General features: G+C 41.0%; 1 protein-coding gene across 2 annotated transcripts in view; it reads left to right on the top strand.

Annotated features, from left to right (window-relative positions):
• gabrb4 (gamma-aminobutyric acid type A receptor subunit beta4) overlaps window positions 1-22,382 on the top strand; it is a 91,699-nt gene that overhangs the window by 33,452 nt on the left and 35,865 nt on the right. For both annotated transcript variants that reach the window (XM_015961149.3, XM_015961148.3), the window contains exon 3: window positions 20,488-20,555. In XM_015961149.3, coding sequence (XP_015816635.1) covers window positions 20,488-20,555 — 68 coding nt within the window. The remainder of the gene's footprint in view (window positions 1-20,487; window positions 20,556-22,382) is intronic.

Below are 22,382 nucleotides of genomic sequence, written 5' to 3'. Positions count from 1 at the left end.
ATACCAATCAGCTAAGATCTGATGACATATTTGGGAAGCATGGCGATCCCATCCCATAGTCCATAGGGTCCAAACAATCTGTTCCCAGGCATTTGAGGAGACCCTGAGGTGTTCTTTATCCACACCTTGATTGTTATGATATTTGGACTGCAGGTTAAGAAGACCATCTGTGATGGAAGGTCACATTCCTCTGGAATTCAGACAAGATTCATGCATCAGATGACAGATGAGCTAAACTGAAAAAGTCGTTTCTCAAGTGGTGCACCCCACGTTCTTCATTTCTCTTTGTGTTCGTCCTTCTTCTGTCGAGGGTTAGAAAAACAAACCCGAGACATAAAAAGTGAACTCTAAACTCCAGATGTCGGTGCAGGAGAAGCAAAGTTCATTTGTGAACTTCACATGGCTAAAGAAAAAAAAGTCTGATGAGAGAAATCTTTGTTCCTCTGTTTCACACACCGTGTTCATGACTAATGAATCAATCCCAAGAAATGTTTAATGCAAAAAGCTCTTAAAAACTCAAATCCTCATTTTTGCCTACTTCTAGGATACCCATATGTTTCAAATTCAAAGTTTATTATTGACAATACTCCCTCAAAATCCTTGTTGGAGTTTTTTTTAGAGTCTTTGAAAAAAAAAAGAGATTTGAATTTGAATTATTTGCAACAGAGTTGGTATGACCATGTGGTTAGAAATTAATATATCAATAAAGGACTAATTCATGAATGTTATTCTCCGGAGATGTATTAGCCATGATCGATAAGGAAGATCTCCACATAATTACAGCAGGTTAACGTAATTACTGTGACGGCTGGAGCAGATACACGCTGCAGCGACATGTAGGGTTACTCATGAGATTAGCTTAGAGGCATTACATCAGCTGAACCAGACAAAGGCAGAAGGCCTTTTAAAAAAGGAATAGTTCAGTTTCATTAAGATTTGAAAACATTATGATTCATATGAAAGACCTACATGAATTACACATAATTTATGTAATTCCAAATTTGAAATAAAAAGGTAACATCTAAAAATGTGTTTCTGGGCAATTGTTTTTTTATTTGTATTTTTTGTGATTTTATGAAATTGCAATTATAACAGTGACTGGATGCTGAAGATGCTGCTAAATGTATATTAGCTGCACAGAAGCTATTAAAATACATTTTAAAACTAAAATTAATTAAACTTGTGCTTTAATACCTGATAATAGACTACACAAAATGTAATTTTATTTCCAAAAACAAACCATATTCAGGAACAGAACAAGCAGACTCTGTTGCAATGAAAGCTGAATGTCTCTCAGAGAAACTCCTTTTGATAGAATGCTGCCCTGCTGCATCATGGGTCTTGTAGTTCTGTCCCTGAATAAATTAAACCAACTTTTTTAGACAGAACTACCAAATATGGAACAAGTAAATAGCGCCAAAACAGTAAAAAGTTTGTTTAAGGCAATTATGGATTATTAATAATTATTATTTCTTTGTAATTACTATAAACAATAAACTATTGTACTCATTAGCGCCTTAAACACTTCGAGTCACATGGTTGTAATGTGTTTTGTCCAATTGGCTGGACATTGGAATGCTAAAGCGTTAACAATTATTATTAACAATAATTATTATATGCAATGATATTATTTTATTTTATAATTTTATCAAACATAATTGAGTGAAGTATAGACGGAGCGAAAGATCGATAGGTGGATTGGTGCTGCATCTGCAGTGATGAGCTACATGAAGAGCTACATGAAGAGCTGAAGGAGAACGGGGTACAAATGCTTTGTTTTTAAACTCTGAAACACATAAACACCAAATAAATACACAACGTAGACCGGAGACATGACTGCAGTGGTAGGGTACCCCAGACTGTTCTCCTGTCAGGAAATTGCTTTGCAACACTCCCTAGGTGACGGAGAAATCCAAAGGGAAAACATATTCATCAATTTGTGTGCGATACACCGCAACTGAGCTGATTAGCCACTACCCCCATGACTCGACCCCGGATAAGCAGAAGAAATGGATTGATATTATGTTTAGTTGTATTGTATTAATAATTAGTAATAAATTAGTTAACTTATTTTAGAGTTTGGACATATTTAGGACTTAAAAGCCCAACATTTGAATGACTAAATATAAGATTGTTTATGACCTTCTGGACAAAAGGGGTTGTGGGTAAATAAAGAATGAGGACCAAAGTGATGTGTTAAATGAATAATATGCTTCTTTAGCCAATAGTTTTGCAATGGAACATGAAATCAAACATTCTCAGGCATTTTAAACATTTATTAAACCAATTTTTCTGGTATGAAAAAACATCCTTAAAAATAATTTAAACCTAAAACTAAAAGAAAAAATCTGATAAGTTATGTTAAACCTGTGTTTTATCCCTCCTGAGGACATTAACATCATTCCTGATGGGATTGCAGTTTATCAATTGGAAATCCTTCTGGTAATACGTCCAGCGGATCATAATTTTGTGTTTGTAAGTAGAAAACATTGTTCATTCTCATTTTTCAGTGCAATATCTAAGTGGGTTTCATATATCAGGTGCAGGTTTGCTGACAGGATAGGACGATAAGAAGAGGCCACCTTTACTTATCCTCTGTCTCGCTGACTTCCTGATGTACTGCCTCTGCTCTCCTGCTTTACCTCATCATTTTCATTTGTCTTCTGCGCCGTCCTTTTCAGTCTTTGTGCTGGAGCTGTTTTAATGATTTTTCTTAATCTGCTTGCAGTACCAAAACTTGTAGCTCAATTTGTTTTGCTACAGTCGCCCTAAAAGCAAAGTACTTTTACCGCTGTTCCGTTGTGACGACGCTAGAAATTCTTCAAAACAGAAAACACAGCACTGACATATGAAAAAAAACAAAACAAAAAAAACATGGAGGTCGGCATCCGCTGTAAAAGTAATTTTAAAATATCGTCTGCAGGACAGAAACATGATGTAACCAGCATTAATCCTGTGTTTTTCTGAGGTTTTACAACCACAAAGAGCTTGAGTTGTGCATGCTTGCCTCTGCCTAGTGAATGGTGCAAAGTCCATCAAACATCCTCAGATGTCAAACTTAATGTAAAAGAATCTGGTGCCAAAAGTGTTTGTCACATTTTGAAATGCAGACTTAAATTGGGCATACAATTTCAGTCTCTAGTATGAATGAACGCCTTGTGAGTTATTTGCTGTGGGGTATAAAAAAGCTCTGGCTCTCCTGTTTCCTGTTTCAGGAAATTATTCTGATGAATGGAGATAAAAAAAAAGGACAAGATTTTGAGTCTTAGTAGGGATGTGAGAAAATATCGATATGGCAATATATCATGATATTTTTTCCTGCTATATTATATTGATTTTCAAAAGCCGTGTATCAAAAATTTGGAAAAATTTATATGCAAATATTTGTGCATTTTCTTTTCTTTTGGTGCAATTCAAATGCCGACTGCCAGTTGGCAGCAGTTGTCAATGGGTTTTGATTAGGGCTGAAACGATTCCTCGAGTACCTCGAATAATTCAAGTACAAAAAATCCTCGAGTCAAATTCTCTGCCTCGAGGATTCGTTTAATTCATATTTAATTAATTCATGGCTTTGCAAACGCACGGGGTCATGTTTCACCCAGACCGAAATAAGTGACGCACATGCCCACTGGACTGCGAGTAGCGAATGTAACTTAACTTTCTTTTAAGCCATGGCGGACAACGTGGACCCCGGTGGAGTGCGAAAAAGACAGAAAATGTCAAAGTTGTGGGACCATTTTTCACGTCGTAAGGTGGAAAACGTAGTCCAGTGTAAACACTGTAAAATGGATTTAGCCTACAACACCACATCCTCCATGCTGCAGCACCTGTAAATGTCACTTCTGCAAGCGGACTCGGAGCCTCTACAAGATAATGCATTTTAGCCTGTATTTCTATATATTCTGCGGACACTGTGCGACTTTTTCGTTTGTAGCACTCAGTTTCAGCTCACACCATACGTCTGGTAGCAACACGTCGGACTTAAAATGTGCTAAAAAATAGCAGTTTTTACACAATATGTCGGACTTTTTATTGTGTTGTTATTGATATTTGTTGCCCCTCGGGATTGCTGCTGGAGGACACAGGTATTTACGAGTGGCGGAGGAAAACGAAAGAAAGTAAATAAATGTTTTGTGATCAGTATAATTTGCCAAAACCACAGCAAACATGCTTTCTCGACAATCCTTGTTATTGTGTGAGAAAAAAAGTGTAGAAATTAAAACGGACGTGTGTTAATAGGGAAACAGCCGGCGAGCTGTTTGCGCCGTGAGCGGTTCTGGTTCTGTTTGGGCCGCAGCCGCTCGCAGCGCTACTTCAACAGTTATCCTCCTAGTTTCTGTCTGGCTTGCAGGCTAGTAGATTCTCGCACGAGGGGAAAATCGGCTCAGGTTGTTTACTTATTTTTTGCCCACGCATTTGTTTACTGTGAAGTAAAGTTGAAGTGCTGAAGTTTTGCAAACTTAATTTTGAATAAAACTTGAAGAATAACTGGCAATTGCTCATTTTGAGAGGTCTTTCATATTTTATAACATGCTATTTTATATAATGGTTTACAAACACAAACGGGTAACTTATTAGAGTACTCGATTAATTGAAAAAAAGATTCGATAGAGTACTCGATTACAAAATATTCGATAGCTGCAGCCCTAGTTTTGATTGCACCATTGAAATGTAAATCCCTCCATTATGGTTCAGATACCTCATGTTAAACATGTTACGCATCCATTTGAACTCTTTATTGAATTTTCCTACAATAAATTCAATCTGAATAATTGCTAATATCATCTGACTGAATGTATTGCAAAATATTGTGATAAATCGTATCATCTCCCCTGTATCGTGATACCTATCGTATTGCCAGAGTTTCACCAGTATGCATCTCTGCTTATTAGTATTCAAGATATGCAAACACCTAAGCCTCTGATTGGCTAAAAGCAACACAACTCTTCCACTGCCTCTGCTCTGCAACTTTTATGTTTTATCTACACAAATAACACAAGCCTGAAATGGTTATGCCATGTTGTGGATGTTGTTAATGCTAATGGTTAGCTTCTACTAGCCGTGATGCTTTCTGCTCTCTCTTTGTTGCTAAATCAACAACAGCCTTCTCCGGTCATGAGCCAGAATAGGTGAGGCCATGAATGCTAATTTTCAGTGTGACATAGATCTGTGGGGCTTTTTCTGACACAAACGCTTCCCCGCCTATTTTCTTTTAACAGCAAACGCAGGACATAGGGGTAGAGCAGCATCAATGATAGACCCGAGGATGGTCCTAAAACGGACACTTAAGTGTGGATTAACCATTTAAACACCAAGTACCTGCTACATTCTACTATTTTCTGGGCAGACTACCTTCACCCTGACACTCTGACATAGCCCTGTTTTAAAACAATACCCACCCTGATGATCTGTCTCACATCCACGCACCTCCCAAGGAGATATACCGGTAAGTCAGCTGAGAAGACAGGATCATTCTTTCAGTCACTATACTAGGAGTGGGATGTCTTATTACTGTCCCTGGGCCTGCCAACTGCCCTGCTAATTGCTTTTATGCTCCAAAAATCTCAAATCCAAAATGATCACTTTCTACCACTCCCCCACGTTTGTCATCTGAAACAGTTTCTGTTATCCAGGACATGTCTGCTAGTCTTTGTTAATTAAGGATGTCCTGGATATTGTCTCGGCATGCCTCATGTTTGCTTAAAACGAGACTTATCGTCACTCTGCTGGCCTCCTCCTTGGGTAAATTTCAACCCACTGGTGTTGCTCTCACAATACCAACCTTGATTCTCAAGTTTCAATTAGAAGGAATGAAGCAAAGAACATTATTTGTAATTAAGTCAATTTTTATGACCGTATCCATCTTTTTACAGATATAACCCAAAATTCATCAGACAAGGATGAAGTAGTCATAATTTCAGGATTCAAACTTTATAGGAGAATGAATGCGGTAAAAACCCGTTTACAGTCTTACTCCCAGTCATTCCAGAGCTGGCCTGATATCCTCATTTCCATAGGCACCAGCTGATGTTTTAGCAGAAATAAATAGAACTAAAAATAACAATGAATTTACAAGTTACCATTGAAATAATGATTAAAATAGTAAAGCAAAAGTAAAGAAAAATATATACATACATATATATATATATATATATACATATATATACAGGGGCGGATTTAGGACTGAAGAAGATCCGGGGCTTAACACACACATGCGCACACACACGTGACACACACTACATCATATATATTTGTCTTGTACCACATAATTTTTAATCTGAAGCTACATATTAAGCATTTTCAGGGCAGAATATTGTTCCTGTTAGTGTTTAGTGTGAGATTATAGTAAATATTCCCTTTCTTTCTCCAACAACGTTACCTAATAGTAAGCTAACTTTAGGCAAACCAGCAGCACAACAAATATTTTCAAATAAGACTCACAAACCTGAGTCAACACCAGTATCATCAAAGCTGGGGTTCTGTCGTTGTACTTTTTGTCTAAAAAACGTCCTTATGTCCATCTTCACTCATGCGTTTCAGGTAGGGATGCACCGATCAGGTTTTTTGCTGCCGATCACCGATACCGATATCAAAGAATGCTGATCACCGATACCGATCACCGATACCGATCACGTTCATTGGCCAGAAATTTTCTACAACATTATAATGAGTGCTACAAACTACATAATCTGGGAATAAAGGAAATGTAACCTAATCTAAAATGGTCTGTATGACCCCCAAATTCCACTACCTCCGCTCCGCTCCGGTCCGCCCCCGCCTTCCGCAGCCACTCGCTTCCGAACTCAATTTTTACTGGTACCCGCTCTACAACGGCTCCGCTCCGGTGCGGAGACCTGAGGGGGGCAAACAAGCATGCGCGGGATTTTCGAGATCTTGCGATACAGTCCGAGCAGTAAACGCGGAAGTTAGATCCAAACACCCGTTGTGTGGGAGAAACATCGGCATGAGCTGTTTAATCTGCCCATCATTTGTGTTGACAGATCAGCAGTGTTTGGATCAACAAAGTGTGACTACTTTGATAGTAGAAACTGTATTTATGGCTTACTTTTGTGCATTTAAACTTCAGCCGCCATTGATAGTTGTTAAAAGTTGTTAAACCTGTGCATATGAAACAAAAAGCGCCTTTTGTTTATCGATTTATTGTGAAAAACGGAAATTGTGCTCACTCCTTTTCCTGTTGGGCCGTTGTGATTTCTGTCCATTTACTGCGGAGGTGCTCCGGCGTCCGTCGAAAATAGGATCGATTCTATTTTTGCCGGACGCCGGAACAGAGGGCGGCGCACGGCGCCGCACTGCCGGAGCACGGCCGCAGTAGTGGAATTGCTCTGATTGACTACAACGGGACCGATTTTGCTCCGGCGTTCGTGTCGGAGCGGAGCGCAGCGGAGCGGAGGTAGTGGAATTTGGGGGTTGGGGTTGTCACGGTGTGAAAATTTAACCTCACGGTTATTGTGACCAAAATTACCACGGTTTTCGGTATTATCGCGGTATTTTTTTTAAACGTGCTACATTTTCACACAATTAAATAAACCCTGTATATCAGGAAAATATTGTCCTCAGTTTGTGTCTAAATTTTGCCTAAAATGTGTTATTTTGTAATTAAGTTGTTTATTTGTTTACATTTTCCCCTTCAGTCTTTAAAATACCAATATTTGCCCATAACTTCTTATTTTATGTCTGTTTGATGTCATCATTTTAAAAATATTACATCAGATGATACTCAGTACTCAAGTAGCCTTCTAATCGGATACTTTTTTACCCTTACTTGAGTAATAAACCCTATATCAGGAAAATGTTGTCCTCGGTTTGTGTCCTTCCACTGAGCTTTGCAGATGTGGGAAAATGTCATCAGGCAGTAATCATTGTTAAATTCATAATTTTTCTCGGAGAGAGACCAACTCTTATCTGCCCCTGGGAGCCCCGTAATGCATAGTGTCATTTCAACATGGGGGTGTCCGCGACACGGTTTATATGCAGGTAGCGGCGCTGCGGCTGCTTTATATAGCGACTCGTTGCATTCTCCCTCAACCCAAATCCTCGGATCACGCATTTTAGCTAAAACGCTAACGTTAGCTTGCCTTGCGTTGACTGTAGAGTTGTGGGTGATGGTCACGCAGATGTGTCATGAGATTTGAAGCGTTGCTGCCTTTCACAGACACTTTTTCTGCTCGCGCTGCAAACAGTATAGCCGTCCGTCTTCCATAAACTCCCTCGGCATTCTTCAAATATCTAAAAGATGCCTGTACTTCCGACTTTGTCTTCTTTGAGGGATAATAAATGTCCTCCTGAGCGCTGCCGTCTCCTCCTCTAGCCATTATTTCAGCTTTAGCTTCAAGAAAGTTTTGTTGTAAACAAAGCGTGCATGTGCCGCCGGCAACTTCAGCCGATGATACGGTGGCTGGTAAGGGTCACCGCGCCTACACCGCAGCCACGGTAAACCCACCAAGATAATATAGTTTTTTTTAAAAACAAGACGGTTATTATTGTCAACTTTTTTCTTTTTTTTTTTTTTTTACCGGGGTTTAGCGCTACACTGGTTACCGTGACAACCCTACCTGATCGGTTTGCTCTGATCTATTTTGAAAATTCCGATCAAAACCGATAGGGGCGCTATCGGCCGATTACGATCAAATGCCGATCCATCGGTGCATCCCTAGTTTCAGGCAGAGAGTGTAGAAGAAGCCGGCTGCTGAAGGGCTTCTTCTTCAGTGGTGGAGGCTCAGGCAGGCTGTATGCAAACTACTGCCAGCTGCTCCCTCTCTGTTGGACATTGGTACTGCATGTTACTTCCGCAATTTAGATCCGGGGCTTTTCATAAAACATCCGGGGCTTCAGCCCAAGTAGCCGGGCCTAACGCCACCCCTGTATGTATGTATGTATGTATGTATGTATGTATACATATATATATATATATATATATATACTATATATATATGTGTGTGTGTGTGTGTGTGTGTACATATATAAATGTGTATATATGTGTGTATATATATATATATATGAATATATGAATATGAATATGAATATATGAATATTAAGGGGTAAAGTGGATAGTACAATGGGAAGAAGAGAGAACTTCTAATTGATGCATGTCATTAAACATTTTATGGGTTTCTTTAGAATGTAGCTCACCCTTATTTTTATTTTGATTATCAGTAGATCATCACTAGATGTTGGGTTTAGATCACTATATCATTTAATCTGGAATTTTTCCCATTTGGATTCAGCAGGTTTACTCTGTGCTGATTTCTAAACATATGCTCCAGTTTCCTTCTGAAGCTCTGAGGTCAGCAGAAACTCCACGTAGGTGTGTGTGTGTGTGTGTGTGTGTGTGTGTGTGTGTGTGTGTGTGAGTGTGTGTGTGTGCGTGTGCGTGTGCGTGTGCGTGTGCCTGTATGTGATAGACTGACATCATGTCTTAGGTTTATCTCCTCTTCATGTTAGAATGCAGACTCCAGATTCTTTGAACCATTTTTTTACATCCTCTAAAGAAAAAAGAATATTTGAATCATGAAATGTGCCGATGGAGAGCTGTTTGAAAGTGTCTCGGAGAGTAAGAGATGGGAAAAGAGTATTTACTTTCTTTCAGAGTTTTTCTGCATTTTGTTTTTTGGTCACATTAAAATGTTTAAATGAGGAAACAAATTTTAATAACAGTCACAGATAACCTGAGAAAATACAAAATGCATTTTTCAAATTATTTAATCAACGAGAAAGCGTTTTCCATACCACACTGGAATAATTAAGGGATGCACCTTTATTGTGAATAATTTAACTAGTCAAACCCAGTCCTGATTACCTGTAGAGTAAATACATCACTACAATAAAAACTGTCTGGAAAACTTGAAGTAGCTAAAAGATCTCAAAAAGCAAAAAATCCAGCTTAGTTCCAAAGGCATTCAGGAACAACAGAACCAACAGCAACATCAAAAGCATCTCTTGGTTCAGGCTAAGGTTGGCATTCATGATTCTACAATAACAGAGATGAGATTGGGTAAAGCCGGCCTTTTCACCAGATGTGTATGTGTTGCGTTCTGGATCCATCCCAGAAGAGTGGTGTTGCATTGCTTCTCGACTCGGCCCTCATCTCTCCTTCACTCGCACACTGAGCACCGGCTCCCCACAGGGCTGTGTGCTGAGCCCCCTCCTGTATTCTCTGTACACTCATAACTGCAGTCCGACCCACAATAACACTCTCATCATCAAGTTTGCTGATGACACCACGGTAGTCGGACTCATTTCGAAGGGAGACGAGGCAGAGTACAGAGAGGAAGTCCTGAAGTTGGCAGCATGGTGTTCAGAAAACAACCTGTCCCTGAACACCAAGAAAACCAAAGAGCTTATTGTCGACTTCAGGAGACACAGCACCGATTTGGCCCCCCTCTACATCAATGGGGAGTGTGTGGAGAGGGTCCACACTTTCCGGTTTTTGGTGTCCTCATCTCTGCTGACATCTCCAGGGCAGAAAACATCTCAGCGGTCATCAAGAAGGCCCAACAGCGGCTGCACTTCCTGAGAGTCCTCGGGAAGTACAAGCTGAACTCCGACCTGTTGCTGACCTTCTACTGCTCGTCCATTGAGAGCCTGCTAACCTACTGCATCACGGTATGGTACGGCAGCTGCACCAAGGCGGATAGAGTGAGGCTTCAGAGTGTGGTAAAGACAGCACAGAAGATCATCGGCTGTCCTCTCCCCTCCCTGATGGACATTTATTCCTCCCGCTGCCTCAGTAGGGCAGCAAACATCATCAAGGATAGCTCCCACCCTGGCTTCAACATGTTCAGACTGCTTCCCTCAGGGAAGCGCTACAGGTGCATTAATACAAAAACCCACAGACTCACAAACTGTTTCTTCCCCAAAGCAATAACCACCCTGAACTCACACATGCACCGATAACACACCCCCTCACTTCCCACTTCCTCTATTGACCACCACTATCTATTTATACAAATTCTATGTGCAATAATTGTATATGCATAACACTATTACTGTCCATATGTACATAGCACTGCAGAACTGTACCCCCCCTCCCCCCCACAGTATGTTTTTTTACACCGAGTAGGAGATGCTCTGTATCTCACTTTACATCTGTATAGTGACAATAAAGGCATTCTATTCTATTCTATTCTATTCTATTCTATTCTATTCTATTCTATTCTATTCAAGTCTACTTTTTACGTGCTACGCTTCCAGAGCGTGTCAAGCTCTGCAGCTCAGATTGGTAAGGCAGTGTAACACATCTAGAAACTTTCAAAATAAAAGACACGTGCAGACTGTCAGTTGCTTAACTAGTGCAAAATATATATATATACACATGTTGTAATGTACAGCAGGGTGGAGATGGAGCCAAGCAGAGTGGTGTGTGAAGATCAGAAGAGCAACGACTTTCTTTACTTTTCTCAATAACTAGTTAATTTTTGTCATGAAACAAATGACGAAGACAGGCTTTACCACACCTTAGTAAATGGAACACATTCTGTACACACAGGAGGTTTTCCTAAAGATAGCATACAACAAAGAACAGATTATATAGACAAGTGCTGCCACCTTGTGGCGCCATACTATATTATACCAGTGACAATAGCAGCTGATTGACGCCTGTGGTGGTAGTGTGATGGTCTGGAGCTGCTTTGCTGACTCAGGACCTGGGTGATTTGCTGTAAATGATGGAACAATGAATCTAGCTCCCTAGCAGAAAATCCTGAAGGAGAACATCACACCTTTATGACATTAAGTATTATATATGCACACCAGACAGATCAATGAAAAATATTGTTTCTTGTGTAGGAAAACTAAAAGCAGTTCAACAACAGATCTGAATTCAGTAAATCTGAAACAGCATTCAGTAATCATCTTTAACACTGCCCTTGTTGTTGCGTGATCTCCTTTTGTTCACCGTTGATAGCCGAGTAGAAGTGCCTGGTCTGCAGTTCTGCTTGATCTCTGTTGTTATCAGAATAATTGAGGCTGTTATGTTGAATGCAGGAACAGCCTGGTGCAGGGCGCTATATTGCTGCTTTTGTTCATTTTCTTGAGAACAGGACTTGGTGAGAGCTGTAGCCACTGAAAACAAAAGCGAGCACAGATTTGACTGGATAAATCACCATGCTTCTCTTGCAGCATTGTAGAGAAAATGCTGCACAGTTGCTATGAAACCTTCTGTTGCTAGGCAATGTCTTGATTATCAGAGTTTTTTTAATTTTATTTATGAAGAGACATTTTTTTCCTTGCTGTCCAGCAAATTTGTTTTTAGGAGGCTTCCCAGCTGACAAGATATGTGGAATACACTTTCTTCATTTGGAAAGTAATGTATTCCGTTTGATGTGCTTACTGTGAAGCTAATATTCAAGCACTCCGTATTTATCTAAAATGTATAAATCATAAAAGGTTTCACTGGCAAACACTGGTTATAAAGGACATTAATGACCATGTTATTGACATCTAACATATCTGTAACCATCACAACTCTGCATGTGATGATGCTGGGGTGTAATCACATAATTAGCTCTTAAAATTACTTCATATAAACACTTATTTATGATTTTTAAATAAACAATAAAATGATATATACAAAACCACCCTTGAGGCCAACTGCACAAGTCTCCATCAAATGTGGCTGATACCAAGGAGACGCCCTGTTGCCACTGCTGTTCTGCATAGGTCTGAACCCGCTCAGACATATAATCAACAAGACTGGCTATGGATACCAAAAAAAAAAAAGAATAGAACCACAGTCAGACACCTCCTCTATATGGATGACATAAAGATGTCCACCAAGATTGAGCGAGGCTTCAACTCACTGATCCACACCACCAGGATCTACTGATATCGGAATGTCATTCAGACTTGAGAAGTGTGTTTGAATGGCGACTAAGAAAGGGAAGGCAGTCCACAGAGATGGGGTCTCCCTCCCAGAAGGAACAGTAGCAGACAATGAGGACAGCTACAAGTACTTTGGTATCCCACAAGGAAACGGCAACCTCGATGAAGCTGGAAGGAAAAAAGCCACAGCCAAATACCTACAATGAGTAAGGCAAGTCCTAAGAGGTCTGCTCAATGGCAAGAGCAAGATCTGGGCAATAAACAGCTGTGCCCTGCCAGTAATCGAATTTCCTGCAGGAATAATAAGCTGGCCAAAGGAAGAAATACAGACCACAGATGTACAGTCAGGTCCATAAATATTGGGACATCGACACAATGCTAACATTTTTGGCTCTATACACCACCACAATGGATATCAAATGAAACGAACAAAATGTGCTTTAACTGCAGACTGTCAGCTTTTATTTGAGGGTATTTACATCCAAATCAGGTGAACGGTGTAGGAATTACAACAGTTTGCATATGTGCCTCCCACTTGTTAAGGGACCAAAAGTAATGGGACAATTGGCTTCTCAGCTGTAGCAAAAACATTAGGCGTGGCCAAAACAACAGTTTGGAACATTCTCAAAAAGAAGGAACGCACCGGTGAGCTCAGCAAAACCAAAAGACCCGGAAGACAACGGATATCAACTGTGGTGGAGGACCGAAGAATCCTGTCCCTGGTGAAGAAAACACCCTTCACAACAGTTGGCCAGATCAAGAACACTCTCCAGGAGGTAGGTGTATCTGTGTCAAAGTCAACAATCAAGAGAAGACTCCACCAGTGTGAATACAGAGGGTTCACCGCAAGATGTAAACCACTGGTGAGCCCCAAAAACAGGAAAGCCAGATTAGAGTTTGCCAAACAACATCTAAAATAGCCTTCACAGTTCTGGCACAACATCCTATGGTTAGATAAGACCAAGATCAACTTGTACCAGAGTGATGGGAAGAGAAGAGCATGGAGACGGAAATGAACTGCTCATGATCCTAAGCATACCACCTCATTAGTGAAGCATGGTGCTTGAAGTGGCATGACGTGGTCATGTATGGCTGCCAGTGGAACTGGTTCTCTTGTATTTATTGATGATGTGACTGCTGACAAAAGCAGGATGATGAATTCTGAAGTGTTTCAGACAATATTATCTGCTCATATTCAGTCAAATGCCTCAGAACTCATTGGACAATGCTTCACAGTGCAGATGGACAATGACCCAAAGCATACTGCAAAAGCAACCAAAGAGATTTTGAAGGGAAAGAAGTGGACTGTTTTGCAATGGCCAAGTCAATCACCTGACCTGAATCCGATTGAGCATGCATTTCACTTGCTGAAGACAAACCTGAAGGGAAAATGCCCCAGGAACAAGCAGGAACTGAAGACTGTTGCAGTAGAGGCCTGGCAGAGCATCACCAGGGATGAAACCCAACATCTGGTGATGTCTATGTTCCAGACTTCAGGCTGTAATTGACTACAAAGGATTTACAACCAAGTAATGAAATGTATAAGTTTGATTTATGGTTCTTATTCTATCCCATTACCTTTGGTCCCTTAACAAGTGGGAGTCACATATGCAAACTGTTGTAATTCCTACACCGTTCACCTGATTTGGATGTAAATGCCCTCAAATAAAAGCTGACAGTCTGCAGTTAAAGCACATCTTGTTCGTTTCATTTGATATCCATTGTGGTGGTGTATAGAGCCAAAAATGTTAGCATTGTGTTGATGTCCCAATATTTATGGACCTGACTGTAAATACATGGATAATCCTAACCATGCATGGAGGGTAACATCCCAATTCCAGCAACCTGAGACTGTAATCTGGTGTGAGAGCCACCGTCCAGGATTAATCATCCAAGATCCATAAGTACATCAAGGACAAGGCCCCAACCGATGACATGCTCAGTGAATGTCTCAGACAATGGTGAACAGAGCTGGAGATACTGGAAATACCCTCGTAGGCAACACATTCTCACACCCAAAGCGTCAAAATATGACGCGTGTGAACAAGCCTCAATATATGACGAATCGGGATGCCCCAGCACGTCAGGAGAGGACGATCAGGGACACACAGGGACATGTGGCACCGCTGGCGTCCGTATTTGACGCCCACGGTCACACTGCATTATTACATGATTTAACCTTCCCCTCACCCCAGTCCTAACCTTAACTCAGTAACTCAGCTGAGTTAAGGTTAGAATGGGGGTGAGGGGAAGGTTAAGTAGTTCACAAGTCGCTCTAAGGTCCGTCTCACCGCGGGCAACGGACACCTACGCTCTGGGACAGTGCGTCCTCTCCTGACGTACTGGGGCATCCCGATTCGTCATATATTGAGACTTGATCACACGCGTCATATTTTGACGCTTTGGGTGTGAGAATGTGTTGTCGTAAGAGGACAAAAAATAAATAAATTCCCATCTCACCCTCTGCCGGTGGTCTCATCCTTCCAAGCTCGGGTCCTCTACCAGAGGCCTGGGAGCTTCAGGGTTCAGTATCTCAGCTGTTCCTAGAACTGCAATTTTATGGACTGAGATGTCTGTTTTTCCTGAAATCTGCTTTAGCCACTCCTCCAGTCTGGGGGTTACTGCCCCGATGACCACAGGCACCACCGGTGTCTTCACTCTCCAGGCTTCCTTAAGTTCTTCTTTGAGGCCCTGGTACTTCTCTAGTTTCTCATTTTCCTTTTTCCTGATGTTGCCATCAGTTGGTATTACCACATCAGCCACAATGGCTGCCCTCTGTTGTTTGTCCACCACGACAATGTCCGGTTGGTTCGCCATCACCCTTTTGTCGGTCTGGATCTCTGCTTAAATTGCCTCAGACATCATTTGTTTAATCAAGATCAGGTTTCTCATCACATACAGCCTCTAAAATATTAACCTGACTGTGAAGACCCATTTCTCTTCCCTTGTTTACTCTGTTACCCTTTTTTCTTCTGTGACTTCCCACTTCAAAGGTAAGGTTCAAAGGGTGTGTGTGGGGGCATAGGTAGCACCACTTTCCATTGCACTTTGTGAAGAAAACCAGTAAAAAATTTTCCCTAGAAATGTCAAAGTGCATACATGTTTTATATGGAAACGGATAGCACCAAATCTCGCCCCCCGTGTCTCTGCATGTTTTTACGCCACCTCAGTAAAACAGAGGGGATCGATTCTAAGGTTTTCTCAAAAATAAAATCCACTTCCTGCACATTCACCCGTTAGGTTTTCAGAGTAACAATGCCTGTCATTAAAAAGACCTTAAGATTTTTTTATGCTTGTTCAATGTTTTCCCAGCAAATCTTATAAAACTAACTTTTTTGTTAATTTGTCAAAAGTTGGATTCCACATAAAAGAAAAGGAGTGACTGAGAGAAAGAGGTCATAATGTCCCGAGGCAAAGCATGTTTTCCATGAACAATCACTAAAATAGTCTATAAATACTTTCTGCACTAGTTTTTTCTAGGCAGACACAGAATTTGTCAACCTGCCCTGGTTTTCTGATGGGTGTTGGCCAACATAACAGCAGGAGAAGCTTCTAGCAGCTGTCAGATGAAGGCTTGGATGTAGATGGGGTATGATAGAACACAACAGTGAAGGAAACTAAATGAGATCCTCTTTAATTGACTACCAGCTCTGCCTTATGTGAGGTCCTGTGAATTGGGTACAAGAACAGCAATCAGAGGAATTTTAATTTAACCAAATTAAAGGTGTCCTGTGAGGTTTTTCTGAGGATTGCATGGATGACAGTGAGCTGATCACTTGTTCTGTCAGCACGAACATTCCCATGTGCCTGCCTGAAACAGGTACTGACTGGTTGCAAATGTGATCATAGTGGTTGGTGTAAATTCAATCGAAGCACTAATTATAGAGAAGGTAACTAATACCAACATGCATTTTTTTGAAATTATTACAATTAAATGTTATAATACAAGGTGGTTATTTGGTGGCTCCTACAGCTTTATTCTGTAACACCTTCAGTCATTTTCCACATTCTGCATTGCTGTTAGTGGGAACACATCTTACCTTTGATTGGTTATCAGCAGCCTGGCTCTTCAACTGTCTCCATTCCCACTGGAACACTGATGTTTTATCTCCTCAGATAACAAGCCTGATGGAGTTGCTAATGCTAACGGTTAGCTTCTACTAGCTGAGACACCAGTTTCCAGTTCCCATTTTAGAGTAGGTTTAAACTTTTTTACAGGCCAACATTAAAAACCAAAAATAGCAATTATCTTATATATCTCATCTATTACAAGCAGAAAAAGTGCATGAAAACAAAATAATTCAAACTCAGTTTGCTCTAAGGAGCAAACAAGGTGTTCATTAATGAGACGTCTGTGTTGTTGTATTCATCTTCATCACAGACAACAGTTGCTCACATAGATACTGTATGTGCTGCTGAACATGGAGAGCATCTGAGCAGCTAAGGTCAGAGTTGGGTCGGTGCGTCTTTGAGGAGAGATAAAAACTGCAGGCCCCACAGAGTCATACTCTGACTTGAGCATGTCGTGAAACTGGAGTTCAATCAGCTTCGTCTGGAAGTTGGTTGGTGAGCTTTTCATGTCAGCCATGGACGGACTAATAGAGTGGTTGAAATCTCAATTTCTGGGCTTCAAAGTTGGCAAATTGCTGAGTAAACTTGGCGCTTGAAAGGAGTATTATCAGTTAAACAATGAGGAAGGTATTGCTCCAGACGCTGATTCTAGTAGCATGGATGTTAATGATTGTGAACAGAGAAAAGGGGACACTTTGACTGATGTGCTAATGCTGCAAAGCACTATGGGATTTGTAGTCTATGGGGCAAAATGGGTCAGCTTTAATATATGTTTATGTATTTATGAGATGCTATTGTCCAAAGCGACTTACAGGTGATAATCAAGCCAGCAGGTTGCACTTGAGGCTAGCAACAAACACTATTCAGTCAATCCTAGGTGGCAGTGAGGCAGCATAATCAATCATAGAGGGAAGCGAACATGGAGTGTGCAGTAGAGTGGGTGGCAGGTGCTAGTTTAGAAGATGCTGTCTGAAGAGCTAGGTCTTCAGGAGTTTTTTGAAAATCAACAAGGAAGCCCCGGTTCTGGTAGTGCTTGCTACATCATTCCACACCTGTGGAACAACACATGAAAAGAGTGTGGATTGTCCTGAGCGTGGTGCAGGCACAGCTAGCCGACGATCCTTTGATGACTGGAATGGCCGGGCCATGATGTAAGCCTTTACAAGAGGATTCAGGTAGACGGGAACCGTACCATCCAGGACTTTGTGTGCTTGTCCTAGCGATTTGAACTTGATGCCTGCAGATAATGGTAGTCAATGAACAGATGGGTGACATGTGTGCTGTTAGGCTGATTGAAGACCAGACACGCTGCTGCATTCTGGACCGTTTGAAGAGGTCTCACAGTACAGGCTGGAAGACCAGTTAGAAGGGCATTGAGCTAGTCAAGGTGGGAGATGACAGTAGATTGCGCCAGGAGCTGAGCGGCATATTGTGTAAGGTATGGTCTGATCTTTTGTATGTTACACAGCGTGATGCGGCATGAACGAGCGACATAGGCAACGTGATCTTTAAAGGTCAGCTGGTCTTCAATCACAACACCCAAGTTTGGCCTGTACTGTATATTTGATATTTGATCTCATGGGCAAAATAAAAATAGGCCATGGGGCAAATTTGGCCCGAGGGCCTGAGTTTGACACCTGTGATTTAGAGTAAAGGAGACCACACCCGTGCAGCCTCAAACTTTGGACAACAAAAGGAACAGCATCGTCTATGACCCTTAAGCTGTATCTGCTCTTTATTACTACAATATGATTTTAGATATTTAGAAATTACTTTAGGCCATTTATTTATTCCAACATTCATTTTCCCATGACTCTAAATTGCCCTTGAATGACAATAATTGTCTGAATAATTAACTCAACACAACAGCAACTAATGCTCATGTCTGTTGTAATGTGCAAAGTGCCGTTTCAGATGTGAGCCGTGTTCGTCAATTCTGATTTATTGGGAATAAATTCAGTGCAGACAGATACTGAATCATCCTTGTAGCCTGAGCTGGGTCCTGGCAGCGCGCCCTGCAGGAAGCTGTCTGAGCACACAGACTACTGCGTGTTGGAGCCATTTCTTTGAGCCATATTTAAGTTTGGTCTTGGCTTCCTGATCGCTACGGGTCAGCGAACCCTCGGTTTTTAATTGCTTCGGGTGCTTGGACCCTGCACTTACTTACTTTCCGGTCTACTTTTTATTTGCTCTAGAGTTCGAGGGTACACCGAGATCGCCCAAGGAAGTTTCAACACAAATTTCTAAAAAACAAGGAGATATTGTTCTAAAACTTGCTTCATAGTCTAGTACATGATGTGATTAAACATGATGTGATCTGGTATTAGAGAGAAGTTGCTTAGCTCCAGCAGCTGGGGCATACGGATGCATGAACCTGTTACCTTTACAACCCATCAATGGAATTGTTGTGCAAACTATCTTAACATCTCTAAGACATTTTGTCAAGATATACACGTCATGATGGTGTTCAAATAAAGGTCAGCATCAGTACAGTGAAAGGTGATATTGTGTTTTCTGGACCCAAAGACACATTTTTACTGCATAAAAACACTGCAGTAGAAGGAAGAGGGGCTAAAATGATGAAAGGTAAAAGCAGCAATAATACTAGTTATGTGCTGAAATTAAATCTGAAGTTCATAGGTTTGATACTTTTTTGATTGTAGGAGTATACGTGAGGCCCTGATGGTGAAGCTGTTCCTGTGCAGCTTATGAATTCTATAAAAATGCCATTTCCACTGTAAAACCAAGTTACATTATAGAAATATACTGATTCAGCTCCACCATGTGAGCGAAGCAATTGTGTACTTTCTGTTTTCAGTGTCAGCAATTCATATTTTACAGCCTGATCAAGCAAAGTAAATGCAGCAGTAGAAGTGTAAAAAAGCATAAAAGAGAAAGGAATGGGGAAGGGTGCTAAGGCATATGTGCATAAAGGAAAATGATTTGTATTGATAAGATTCTGAAATTCAGTCGCACCCAAAAGCTTGTGGTTCTCATTAAAAGTCAGCTATCTTCCTCGCTGTGTCTTATCTGAAGCCTTGATGCTAAAATTACAAAGGTTATTTGCATAAAAACTAACAGAACAGAGTGCATAAAGTATACGAGGTTTGGGTTGATTTATTATTGCTCTTCTGCAATTTTTACCCCATTTTCACATGCAGCCATATTTGCTTGTGCATGGACATTGTGATTAACCTTGCAAACAGCTGAATCCAGATGTGTGTTGCCTTGTAAGGAAGTAATTCTGCAGTACACTTTTAGATGTGCTGTGAAGTGAGCTTGGATGAGCCCCATCTCTCGGTGTTGTTCAGATGGATGATCTTCATTTCGCATTATGTGCACTCTCCCATCACGTTATGCAAAGTAGCTTTTGTATATTGGCTGTATTTAACAAAAAATGTCATTTATAATCAGTGTGGCTCTAAAACGGAATGATTCACTTTTAACTGGATTCTTATTTTTAAGGGTGAGATGAGCAACACGTGCACACACTAAAAGTGTATAACTTCTACTCAGACATGTAATACGTGTGTTTTTATTCTTTCTAATCTCCTGTTTTCTTCCCCCCCCCAGGTCCTCCAGTCATTGTAGGAATGAGCATCAACATAGCCAGTATCGACTCCATCTCAGAAGTAAACATGGTGAGTTAAAGTCTATCTGGTCTCATGGTGGTGAAGGATTAACTGTAGTAGTGATTGTGCGACAAAACCATTTGTCCATATGCTTGGTTAATGCTTGATCGATTAACATTGTTTCTGTAGGTATTGTTGTGCAAATGAAGCAGACAAAAACAGAACAGTTTATTATACGTACAATACAGTCGGCCTCTCTAGGAAGGGCCATGCCGGGAGAGTCCCACTGACATTCAAACCATTGATTTGGGAGGAACAATGTTATATTCATTTTGTTGACTTAGATATAGCCAATAAAAACATGTTCCTCTAGAAGTTTCAGGTGTCCAATTTGAGCCCTCAAATCAATATAAATATTAATTCAAGCATTTGTTTGAGGTGTCCAATATCACCATTACTGCTCATTACTTTAATGGACACAATTCCTAAGCACAAACAAGTGGTGGAAGAATTGGCGGGGCTCTGATTGGATTACTGATTTTTGTGTTTGATGTTAGCTTCATTGAGCTTGGACGCTGGCATGGTGTGTAGATAAGTGAAGTAGCAGGAATGAGAGTGGGCACCTTCAAGTCTGGGGGGGTTTCTCAATGTCAAGGTGCCTGGCAAGTTCTACCTTGGTCAAAGAAAACGGTTAAATGGAACAGACTCACATCACGTGACCACGACTTCCATGGTGGTCCTGTCACGTGACATGTGAGGTAACGTTATATTTTATACGTACAAGTTTCAATATAAATATATAACAAGCTTTTTACTTTTTAAATTGTGTATATACTGATTAGATTAAATATGTAAGCGAGTTACTGCCTGTTAGCCACTGAAGCTGCAGCTACTAAGCAACCAACCATAGCTAACTGCTTTGGATTTAAAAAACATTTTAGATATCAGCCCGATAGCTACAATGAGTTGACTTACATTTAAACTTGAAATTTGACCCCGAAGTAGCTGCCAGCTCCTGATCTGCCATCCTTTTCAAAATACAGTGCTGTATTCTGGAAAATGTTTGACCAAGGCCAGGCTAAAAGACACATCCCATGTATCCTTGATCCGCTAGCTAAACAGCTAACAGATGGAGAACAGATGTCTCAGTAGAACATGAACATTGGAACATACCTTGGCGGTTCCTGATGACGTATCTCTAAGGCAACCGAGGTGGGGCCAAGACATCAAGGCAAGGTTCCTTGGCACTGAGAAACACCCTGGGTCTCCAAGTGTGCTGGTATGCAACTCCGTGTATGTCCGTCAGAGTGGGGAGGGTGTTAAGATAAGTTGAAAGCAAGGCATGGGACTGAGGGAAGGAATGAGTGATTTTGATTTATTTTGCTTACCAAGTGTACCATCAAAGTCCCGGTACTGTGTGATCCAGTCCATACTGGCTCATGTAAAGCACTGGTTATAGGTGTTGACCAAAACTATCAGATAGCAAATACACTCAGTTGAAATGAGCATCCTGAGGATAGTGTGATTAGCTCAGCTTAATGGGAAGAGCTCAGACTAGAGTCCCTGGTCCTCCACATCAAAAGGAAGTGGTTTCATGTCTTAGCAGGAAGAGACCTCAAGACAGACCCAAGACCCTCTGGAAAAATTAAATCTCACAGTTGGTTGGGAAACACCTTGAATGAGTAATCGGAAAGTTGTAGGTTCAATTCCGGCTTCTGCCAGGCAATGCTGTTGTTGTGTTCTTGGTTAAGACACTTAACCTGCCTTGCCTGTTGGTGGTGGTAAGAGGGACTTGTGGTGCCAGTGTTCGGCAGCCTTGCCCCTGTCAGCGCGCCCCAGGGCAGCTGTGGCTACACTGTAGCTCATCACCATCAGTGTGTGAATGTGTGTGTGTAT

Source organism: Nothobranchius furzeri, chromosome 10 (assembly GCF_043380555.1).
Source record: "Nothobranchius furzeri strain GRZ-AD chromosome 10, NfurGRZ-RIMD1, whole genome shotgun sequence".
NCBI classification, from domain to species: Eukaryota; Metazoa; Chordata; class Actinopteri; order Cyprinodontiformes; family Nothobranchiidae; genus Nothobranchius; species Nothobranchius furzeri.
This window is presented reverse-complemented; position numbering and strand designations above follow the sequence as displayed.